Genomic DNA, 12,250 nt, shown 5'->3' on the forward strand with positions numbered 1-12,250 from the left:
TTAAAAATTCCTTAAATCTTATTCCAAATTCTACAAAAATTGTCTAAATAAATTTAAATCTTTAAGGGAAAAATTTGCTTTGCAACAGGAAAAATTCACACAATAAAGAATAATGCCTCTGACATCAATTCACTATTGATTAAAAATTTCCGCCCTATAACAATGTTTGTTGATTGGATTTAGAAGTTAGGAATTTTGTTATTTTTTCTCCTTCGTCCCTCTTCTGCTCTCCCTCTCTCTCTATATATATATACACAACATTTAAAAGTCAATTAGATTGATTTTTTGACATCGTAAATTGTTAGAAAAAAAAAGATCAAATATTTGTCGTTTATATATACATATATATATAGAGAGAGAGAGAACCATGAGTAAATATATATATAACACTAAGAATAAAAATAAATTGATTTTCCGCCTAACGAGACGGAAACCAACAAATACAACTGCCATGTCGTGCATAGTTCTGGAATTCTGCCAACCAGCAACCACACACGATCACGTTTTTACATTGAAAAGCAAAATAAAATACTCTCTTTTCTCTCTCTCTCTCTCTCTCTCTCTCTCTCTCTTTCTCTCTCTGTATGCTTGCGCGAAAAACGTGATGGTGCAGTTTGATTCCATTCTATGAAGCATTTATTTAAACTTAGTAGTTGACTACGCATTTGCTGCGAATATATAGACGGAAATATTGTGGTCTCTGACGATTCTAATCCCCTCTTTCAACATAAGAAAGTTTTTTTTAACTTTGAATTTTAACAGAAAAATAGCGTTGCATAGGTCTTATAAATTATTTAAAAGAAGATTTCAAAATTTTGAAATTTTTATTGTAATGTTCGATAAATTTATATATATATATATGACGCTCTACGAGAATAGGTTAGAGGGGAAAAAACATTTAGGTTATGTTTATGATCGTTTTACCTTTGTGTCGATTATGCGTAATTTGAATTGACGTCAAAGTCAAATTTAATTAGACAAATTTATTTTTTGATATCAATTTGACGTCAAATTGTTATCAAAAAATAATTTTGAATTTTACGTCAAAAGTGAAATGCCAAAACTAAATTTGAATTTGACGTCAAAGTTAAATATAAAAATGAATTTGTCAAATTAAATTTGACGTCGAAGTCAAAGTCAAATTACATCCCTCATAACAAAAGGATATCCCTAGGATATCCATATCAATGGTCGATATCCTAGAATGGTCCCCAGAATATCTTGGGATATCCATAGGATATCCAAACCGCCGGTCTGTGGGACATCAACAGAACATCCATAGGATATTCACAGGATATCCCTAAGACATCCACAAAATATCTATTGGATATTATATCGCAGGATATCCATGGGATATCCTAAGGATATCCCTAAGACATCCACAAAATATCTATTGGATATTATATCGCAGGATATCCATGGGATATCCTCAGGATGTCCGTGGGATATTCTTAGGATATTCACGGGATATTTAATATCTCAACATATATTTTCAAAGGTTAAAATTGTTAAGCTAAAATAATGAATAATAATATAATAAAAAGAAAAATCTTATGAGCTTCTAATTTATTTTAAATGAAGATTTGAAACGCATTTTTCAAAGTTTTTAAATAAACTCATGCACTTAATGTATAATTAATATTAATAGTTATTCGTTATTTGCGGGGAAGAATTTATATTGTTTAAAGCCAATTTATTTTCTGACAATATTAAGCATATGAATAAAGGAATGAATCACGAATGAGAAAAAAATTAGTTAATAATTTTAAAAATTAAACAACTTTCTCGAAAAACAAGTTGCATTTTATTTTATTTATATAAAATTTAATTCACAGAATATTCTCACTCGTAGTCTCATAATGACTTTAAGAACAGTATCCTGAGAATATCTTCTTGACATCCAGAAGATATACTGGGAATATCCTGAAAATATCTGTGGGATATCCTGATGATATCTGTGGGATATTCTGACGATATCTATGGGATATCTGGAGGACATTTATGAAACTCTATAGAGATATCCAGAAGATATCCTGTGGATATCCAAACCGCCGATTTTTTGGATATCCTTAAGAGATCCTTTTGATATGCATAGGACATCCCCAGGATATCTTTTTATTATTGAAAATACACAAACAGGATCAAAATACAAATTTTTAAGCGAAAATAAAATTTGATTTTGATTTTAATAAACGTTCATTTATATTTATTTATTATAGTGGTTTATATTAATAGTTAATCCTCTTTGTGTATTTTAAATCCAAAAAATCACAAACATAACCTACAATTTTTTGTCTCCAAACTTTTCTCGTAGCAGCGCCACATATTAAAATTTTAGTAAAAATTCAGCGTTCAATAAGATAAGTGAAATAAATTAATGAATTAAATTTCTGACGATATTTTCAAAATAAAAAAATATTAAAAAAAGTTTATTTTTCGAAAATATTTGAAAATCCATGCCTGAAAGTAGTTATATAAATTCAAAAATCGATATTACACTTTTATCATAAAAGATATATGAATTACGACTTCCATAACTCATATTTTCAAATCCTCAAAAATCAATAGTTATACAGAAACATGAGTTTTAGATATGAATAAATCCTTTAAAAAAACCACTGCCAAGTTATAGTACTCAATGTTTTGTTGTTTTTAGACACACATATTTCTTTCTCATTGATGTATATACATTTGCTTTGTGGTTATTTTATGAACACTTTGCTTCTTTATGGAGATTAAAATTTTTTTTCATTGAAAACTGATACATTTCAAAAAGTCATATGTTTTTCAGAAATTTTCGATTTTTTTTTGAAACGTTAATATTATCTCTGTAATATTTAATCGTAAAAAAATTTGTAAATAGATGATGCGTTTTTTTAAAAATCATTTATGATTATAGTTTAAAGGTTACATAAAAATTATTTTTAAAAATTATACAATTTTAAAATTTTGATTTTTAAAACGTCAATAAGCTACATTTAGCAATGCGTTTTAATTTTTAAATAATTTAAGCTGATTGTGACAGTTTTAAAGTTAAATAAATAAAAAAGTTTTTCATATCAAAATTTTCGAAACGTCAAAATAACTCTAATATTTGATCATAAACAATTGACTATGCATTTTTTAAATAAAATTTAAGCTGATTGTAATAGTTCAAAGGTTACATGAATAATTTAAAAAAAAATTTAAATTCGTGTTATTTAAATATTTTTTTATTTTAAAAACGTCAATAACTCAGTAATATTTAATCGTAAAAATTTTGGCGATGCCCTTTTAAATATAATTTAAGCTGATTATTATAGATTAAAGTCTTCATCGAGATTTTAAAATAAAAAAAAAATTAAAAATTCATGTTTATCAACATTTTCAACTTTTGAAACATTAATAACTTTATAATTATTTGATCGTAAAATGAACACGAATAGGTCAATCGATGCGTTTTTAAATATATACCTACTTTAAGCCGATAATAGTTTAAAAATTACAACAAAAAAAAAGATTTTATAAAAGAATTTAATTATTTTTAAAAACCTTTTAAATTGGTTAATGCTGGATAGAAATAAGTTTTTTAATTTATTTAATTATTAATTGAAAAACCACAGAAAACTCGCTTACTGGACAGTGTAAAGGAAAAATAGATTGAATGGTTTTAATTACCTTGGATTACTAAGAGAAAAATTTAACGATTTCATAGCGTGACATTATAATTGACGTTCATTGAATGATTTTCTTTGTTAAATAAATTAAAAAACTTATTAATAAATTATTGATTTATAACATTCAATTGTACATTTTTATATAATGAAATTAATTTAAAAAAATAACTATTGAAAAGAATTTATTAAAAAATGGTTCATCAGAAAACATAATTTATAATTGGATCATCTTTTGTTATTTAAAGCTTTATTGAGTTTATTTAGTCAACTCCCGAAAAATGTGTTTATTTTATTTCAAAAATAATTGAAGATCGAAAATTTAAAAATTTTCGATATCAAAAGCTTGCTTGACAATGTCGCTCGAATGCGGATCTAATCAATACTGCCTCAACACTCCAAGCACATTAAAATTGACGAATAATACTGCTGTAATGTTTTGCCCTTTTTGAATAGTTCAAAATGGAAAAACTATTTTTCCAGTGGAATTAAGCAATGTTAATCCAAGTGGGTAATTATTTGCTTTGTAACAATCATCCAAGGTATAGGCTGATTAGGAAAAATCCCTGGCGTCCTTTCCGAAGCCCCATGAATTTTTAACTGTCTATTAATTATTCAAAACGAAAAAATTTAGCTCCTTTTCTGGGCTGATGACATAACACAGCAGCAAGTTTTATCTGTACCATTATCATTTTTCTAATTCCTAATGATGTCTTAATTACTGCTTCTTAGTACCAACACGAAAAAAACTTTCATCTGTAACAGCGAAAGATTTCACTAGATTCGTTAATGATTTAAATGTAACAATTACAACTTTTGCTATTCTAACAAAACTTTTCGCTATTCTAGATAGTGTGAAAAAAATATAATTTTTCTAAACAGATATTCAGCCTAAATTTTCCAAATGGCTCGTACAAAGTTATACGAAACACTGACTAATTTTCCTTCACGTGGGGAAATTTTCTACTTCCCCTTCCGAGTTCTTAATTCTTTTCTGCTTTTCTTTTTGTTTGTATTTATCAGAATTATCTTTAATTACCAAAACTTTCCTGTTTATGATCATTGACTTCATCTATTGTTTCCTAACTAATTCAGCTACTAAATACACTGAGGAATACTAAATTCTAATTCTGAAAATTATTCTTTATTTTCGTTCGTAGAATGTCTGGTTATTATTATTATTATTATTATTATTAATCTAATGGTTGTTGCTACGTGAAAGCCTTTGACGCTTGGGTAATCCCTTATACGTCAGCAAAAGCTATATCTAATCGACCAATTCCATAAATGTAGAACTGCAGCCAAACTTCTATTAGGCATACCAATTTCTTTGAGGAAAAAATAACCTGAATCAACTGGCGCTACCTCACAAGTTCGGAGCAATGACAGAGAATTTGTAATGAGGTTTCTACTTCCTCTCCAAACCTACATTTTGGATGTTAAGACCTATTTAATGTCTGTGGTAGCGTAAGTCTCCGTTACCGGTTAAAAGGCCTATTACGGTTTTCGTCTCTTTTCTATTGAGTCTGCGGAATTCCTCTGCTCCTTTTTAGATCGATATTATTCCCAATGAGTACCTTAGCTACAACCTGTAGTTGCCTGCTGCCTCTCTTTCTGATGCTCTATACCTCGCCACCGCTTAAATTCCGGGACCTGACATTTTTGTTAGAGACACCAATAGGTCTGATAAATTGTTTCCTAGCTTCTATTTTGGTTCATCCGCTATGTTGTTACCTTTAATCCCCCTGTGTCCTGGGACCCAGAGGAGAGTAACGCGGTTATTTTCAGTCTGTTGAGTATTGTATTCCATCAACCAACTGTAATGTATTTACATAACGTTTCAAGGCATAAATAGCTGCGAAATAATTTATTTTTACGGCTACAACATTCCAGTGCCTCAGTAGCATCATTGAATATGGTAATTTATTTCAGATTGTAGAACAGTAGTAGTTGACCCCAGACAATTTGAGTGTCTCACGTCTTCTGATTCCTAAAAACTCCTGCATCCTACTTTCCCTTTAAATCATCCGTATACCAAACGTCAGTGTTTTCGGAGTGAAGCCCCACTTGGACAGATTCCCCGGAAAGTGCCCCCTGGAGGTTCTATCAGAATTCCGCCGGAACTTCCAACGTAATTTCGTCGGAATTCCATCGAAGTTCCAAAGAATTTCCGATGGGATTCCGATTAATTTTTTTTTCAAAAATTTTAGAGTCCTAATTCCGTCGGAATTCTGTCAGAATCCCATCGGAAATTCTTTGATACTCCGATGGAATTCCGACGGAATTACGTTGGATGTTCCGGCGGAATTCTAGTAGAACCTCCAGGTGGCACTTTCCGGGGAATCTTTCCAAGTGAAGCGCTAGCCCCTTTTGTCCAATCTTCTCTGGTGTGTATATATTTATTTTATACCTTTTATCAAAGAGATAAAGTGAAAAAGTCCTATCTCTCTAATCAATTAAGGAGGGGTATTACCACTAAATTGTTAGAAATATTTTTTTTATTAAAAAATCTGTTACTAAAATTTTAAACGCATTTTTTCAAAATCACTTTTTTTTAACTAGTGCCAACGATTTCTCAAATTCTATTCAACCAATCGGGCTACAATTCGGAGGCATTATTCTACTATTGTTCGAACCACGATCATGATTTTACTTAAATAATTTTCTCTTTTTTTTTTTAATAATTTTTAATGAAAAAAAGACGATTTTTGAAATTTTTTTTTTTTAACAGTCCGCCGTTTTGTTATTTATTGGGGTAAATTTTTTATTGATGTTCCAAACGATAGCGGCAAGTGTTCTGAGTAAAACAACGTTTGATTTTTTTTTGTTTCAGACAATATTAGCACCGTCAACCCACGCATTTCTCAAGGAGTCAACTTTGACCCAGATAAAAAATTATTTATTTACTTTAAAATTTACCAAAAAAAAAAAGTTTTATATACTTAAAGATACCAATTATAATGTGTAAAAAGAGCGAAAGAGTTGTATTTTAGTTTCTTAAAAAAAAAACTGAAAAAATTTAAAATTTCGTCCGTTACATATAGGAATAGTGTCTTAAAAGTTTTTAAGGATTCTTATGATATTAATTGTAAATAAATATAACTTAGATGTTGAAAATCAGTTATTTTAAAATTAATTAAATTATTTTCTTTTAAAATAGAAAATTTTACAATTTTGCGTTTTTGTAAATTTTTTTCTAAATGTAAAATTTTATCATCAATTGCTCTCTAAATCTGAATTAGTAAAAGTGTTTACTAATTCAAGTGACTCACTTTTTGCTACTGAATTAGTAAAATTTTACTAATTATTAGTAACTTTTACTAACAATTAGTAAAATTTAACTAATTCTAAAGAAAAAAGTGAGTCACTTGAATTAGTAAACACTTTTACTAATTCAGATTTAGAGAGTGATGAAAAATTAAAATAATGTTTTGATTCGATTTTTATGTATTTGTTGACAAATTCAAAATGATAATTTGTTATTGCATAAAAGATTTTTTTTAACTTAATTTTTTTCTTTACCAAGTTTTTTTTAGCGTTGCTAATTTTAAGATCAGAAATTTTTCATGAGTTAAAATTTACAAACCGTTACAAAAAAATGACGATAAAACCGTAACTTTTTTTTTCTATACCTCTCTCATAACAAAAGGATATCCCTAGGATATCCATAGGATATCCATATGAATGGTCGATATCCTAGAATGGTCCCCAGGATATCTTGGGATAACCATAGGATATCCCTAGGATATCCAAACCGCCGGTCTGTGGAACATCAACAGGACATCCATAGGATATCCACAGGATATCCCTAAGACATCCACAAAATATCTATTGGATATTATATCGCAGGATATTCATGGGATATCCTCAGGATGTCCGTGGGATATTCTTAGGATATTCACGGGATATTTAATATCTCAACATATATTTTTAAAGGTTAAAATTGTTAAGCTAATATAATGAATAATAATATAATAAAAACAAAAATCTTATGAGCTTCTAATTTATTTTAAATGAAGATTTGAAACGCATTTTTCAAAGTTTTTAAATAAACTCATGCACTTAATGTATAATTAATATTAATAGTTATTCGTTATTTGCGGGGAAGAATTTATATTGTTTAAAGCCAATTTATTTTCTGACAATATTAAGCATATGAATAAAGGAATGAATCACGAATGAGAAAAAAATTAGTTAATAATTTTTCAAATTAAACAACTTTCTCGAAAAACAAGTTGCATTTTATTTTATTTATATAAAATTTAATTCACAGAATATTCTCACTCGTAGTCTCATAATGACTTTAAAAACAGTATCCTGAGAATATCTTCTTGCAATCCAGAAGATATACTGAGAATATCATGAAAATATCTGTGGGATATCCTGACGATATCTATGGGATATCTGGAGAACATTTATGAAAGTCTATAGAGAAATCCAGAAGATATCCTGTGGATATCCTCAGATATCCATGGAATATCCAAAGGATATCCAAACCGCCGATTTTTTGGATATCCTTAAGAGATCCTTTTGATATCCATAGGACATCCCTAGGATATTTGCGGGATATTATCAATATATCCCAAGATATCTTGTGTTATTAGGGCTTGAATTTCTCAGTATATTTATTTTTCTAAATAGAACAACCTCTGTAAAAAAGATATATAGACATAGTTTGATAATTAGCTGAAGCACTTAATCGAGTTTACTTGTGAGTTTTTGATTAAGCTCCCGTTTCTTGGATTCATGGAAAACATTTAACGTGTATCCTCTTAACGAGCAGTAAACATTTATAATTAACATTTCTTCTCTTTAAAAAAGATTTTTCTCTCTCTCTCTTACCTAAATGATGAGACAAGACAGCTAGAAGCGACCAAATAGCGCTGAACCACCTTCTGCGGATCTCCTGCATCCCTGGTAATGATTCTCGTACTTAAAATCCAGATTTATACACTTTTTTTAAAAAAAAAGTTCAACTATTACACCAATCAATTAAAACTACTGAAACCGCCATTTATATCAATTTTTTTTTTTTGCTTTCTTATTTCTTCAGCAATTGAATATTTTTGCCATAGTTATTAGGGTTTAATTCACTTTTGGAATTATAAGTTTTACACACACATAATTTATCATCAGGCACTGAATTTTTTTAAAATATATAGTTTAAAATTCACTTTTGCTTTGAATTCACTTTCATGATGCCTTTACAGCATCATTTGAGATTTTTTTAAACTAAAAAATAGTGCGCGCACCATTATTCATTAATTATCATTAATTATCATCCAAGTCCCAATTTTTAACACAAACTTATTTGTCACTTTTTCCATTTTTCTTCATTAATTCCTTTGGATATGATTTTCCACTTATAGAAAAATTGGAGTTTAGTATTTTGAACATTTTTTTGCTTTTGTTACCTCAAATAAATGTTCTTGTCAATCATTTTTTTTTTTCGCGAGGGAGAGAAAGATTATTTCGATTTCTTTCCGTTATTCGACATCGATGACTATCAATCTGAAACAAAAAGGAAAAATTTTTTTTTTTTTTTTTTGTAACAAGTAGGTAAATAATTTAAAAATTGTTATCGTTCGAATTTTTTTTTCAAAAATTTTCTCTAATTTTTAATAGAAAAAAAAATTTAAATATTTAACAAAATAGTAACGGGAATATAAAGATAAAAATTAATTTTTAATTTAATACAATTCGGAATGAATGGAATTTAAAAAAAAATAGAGTTGTGAATGTTAAATAAACAAATTTTTCAAACGCGTCTTCTCCAAACCACTCTCCCACTCAACCGTACACTGCCGAGTTTTATTGATTTGTAACAGTGCTGAATTAAGTTGTGTTTAGCAATTTTCGAGTTTCGGCATTCTATATATCAGCAGCTGTCAAACTTCACTAACACTAAACTACAAAACCTTAAACGATAATAGAAATAATTTTAATTCCAAATTTTAGAAGAAAAATTCCCAAAAAAAACGGATTTAAATTACAAAAAATTTTTTTTTTTATTTAAAAATGCAGATAAAGCCGATTCGGACAAAATTTTGAAAAAACCCGAAATTATGATCTAAAATCTAAGTCATCAACAAAAATTATATCACGCAATTCTCTTAAAATGAAATGCGAAAAAAATTAATATTTAAAAAAAAATGTTTCCTATTAACTACAGAATTAATTTGTCTTACAATTAGCAAAAGGTGTTTGCTAGTTTCTCAGAGACAAATAAATATTTATTTGATTTAAATAAAAAAAATTTATTTACATCAAATAAATAGGCTAATTGACTCTGAGACGTTTATTTAACACAAATATATTATATTTGGTTCAAAAAAAACATATTTCTCTGGGTGCTGAGGCAATAGAAAAATTTACAATTGAAAATTTTTTCGATGAATTTTTTTCCAATATTATTTTTTAAATACCACTTTTTAAATATCTCCTTTCCCATCCGGAGAATAAAAAAAAGAATACCAATAATTTATCATTGGAAGAAAAAAAAAGTTTTACAGTCAAATTACTTGTGATTGTGAACTATAACAGGGGGAGAGAAAGACGAGATCCGATACTCCGGATGCAACCACTATAATGCCGAACAAAAAAAAAAAAAACTGATTGCCTCCTTTTCATTTCTATTGGCAATAAAAAAAATATTTCTCAAAATTATTGACTACAAAAAAGAAAGTAGATTTTTACTCGAAAATAGAAACACTTTTTTTAGATTTAAAATTTTATAAAAATTCCTTATTTCTTCAGTAATAGCACACTTTAATACTAATACCACTTTACCGATTATTTGATGATGCTCCAAAAACGAAAAAAAATTTTACAATGAAATTTAGATATCCATAATTATTTTCGTGTTTTTTTTCCCCTCTTTTTGTTTTTTTTTTTGAACAACTTTTTATTAACAAGAAACAAATAAAGTATTAAACGCGTCGGACAAAAAAACATACGATCCACTATGATGATTTTCCGCGACTGCTGAGCAGCAGCTCACTCACGGGCCAACCCCCTGAGCTTATTTCTCGATTCGAGCGATAGTTGGCGCTAGTGTCGTCATCACCAGCACACCATGCGCCAAAGCTCTATTTCCACTATTACTACTGCAACTACTACACACACTAGGAGAGCTGCACCTCTCTCCTACACGGAGTTTCTGTGTGATAAAACCAATACATTGAACTCGCTCACCAACTTGTATATACAATCTCATATATTTCTCATATATATATACATACACAATCATAACATTTATTCACATATACAAACCTGGCTACAACTGCTGCGGAAGCACAGCCGGGCTTTCGCGCGACCAAAACAAGCGTTTGTGTATATACTATATATCCATTCGGTTATTGCTCTCAGTCATTTTGTCCTCAGTATCAGATTTTAACATCTCATCAAGTCATTTCACACTACGCAATACTTTGCAATTAGGTCAACTGATTGAAAATCTATAAAACATAAATATATATATATATATATATGGTTGTATAACACGATTATGTAATGGTTATGTATACTTTGTTGTGTAACAGGATGAAACATGTTCTTTGCCCCACGTAAGTTCTAATTAATCATGTAGGATGCTATTTTGTAAGTTTATTTCGATTTTCATTTCGATCCTTATTTTTACTTTTCTACTTTACAAAAAATGGTCAAACTAGCTTGAAACTTGTTACTCGGGGGTTTTTGGGGTCGCTGATGACGAATCTGAAGAGCGATTTAAATAATTCAAAATGGCGGACAAATGTTTTTAAAAATTGTCGAATTTATCTGAATCATGGTATCTAGGGGTTTCTGGGGTCACTGATTACGAATCTGAAGCCATTTTTCAAAAATTCTTTCACCATAGTCGATCATCCATTTTTATTTTCATAAATCTTGATAATATGACTTCAAATTCTTAATCAGTGACCATCAAAAACTCCTGAATACCATGTTCCAGATAAATTGGACAATTTTTAAAAAGTAACATTAAATTCGTAATCAGCGACCCCAAAAACCCCCAATTGACGACTTTCAAGTAAATCCGATGAATTTTTGTAAAACTCGTCCGCCATATTGGATCCGCCATTTTGAATTTCTAAAAAGTAACATTAAATTCGTAATCAGCGACCCCAAAAACCCCCGAGTGATGAGTTTAAAGTAAATCCGATAAATTTTTGTAAAACTCGTCCGCCATATTGGATCCGCCATTTTGAATTTTTAAAAAGTAACATCAAATTCGTGATCAGCGACCCCGAAAACACCCAAGTAACAAAATTCAAGTGAAAAATTATGGTAAAAAAATTCAAAAGTCTGTCATTCGGTTATTTTTTAATAAAAAATTCTGATTCTAGTCAACACGATAGCCAAAATGGTACAGATTAAGAAACTATTTACTTTTTTCATTTTAGATTAACCGTTCCAGAGAAAAAGTGTGAACCACTTTTAGCGAGGACCATTTTTGGCAGCCATTTTCTAAGACGTCATTTTGAAAAAAAATAATAATAATAATTTTCGATTATCTTAAGACATATGTATTTTTAGATAAAAAAATTTTAAGTGACAAATATTTTTTTTATTATAAAAAAAAAATCTTTGAAAAAAAC

The 12,250-nt window shown here is 28.9% G+C and overlaps 1 protein-coding gene across 1 annotated transcript in view; it reads right to left on the bottom strand.

The window, feature by feature from the left end:
- The window catches only part of LOC127288957 (T-lymphocyte activation antigen CD86-like), a 31,004-nt gene extending 20,351 nt beyond the window's left edge, over positions 1–10,653 (bottom strand). The window contains exons 1-2 of the mRNA XM_051316678.1: positions 10,443–10,653; positions 8,496–9,164 (exon numbers count right to left, since the gene is read on the bottom strand). Of these exons, the coding sequence (XP_051172635.1) occupies positions 8,496–8,565 (70 nt within the window). The 5' untranslated portion in view covers positions 8,566–9,164; positions 10,443–10,653. The remainder of the gene's footprint in view (positions 1–8,495; positions 9,165–10,442) is intronic.
- Between the last annotated feature and the right edge of the window lie 1,597 nt (positions 10,654–12,250).

This window comes from Leptopilina boulardi, unplaced genomic scaffold (genome assembly GCF_019393585.1).
Source record: "Leptopilina boulardi isolate dan_hultmark-lab unplaced genomic scaffold, ZJU_Lbou_2.1 LbouV2_399, whole genome shotgun sequence".
Classification (NCBI taxonomy): Eukaryota; Metazoa; Arthropoda; class Insecta; order Hymenoptera; family Figitidae; genus Leptopilina; species Leptopilina boulardi.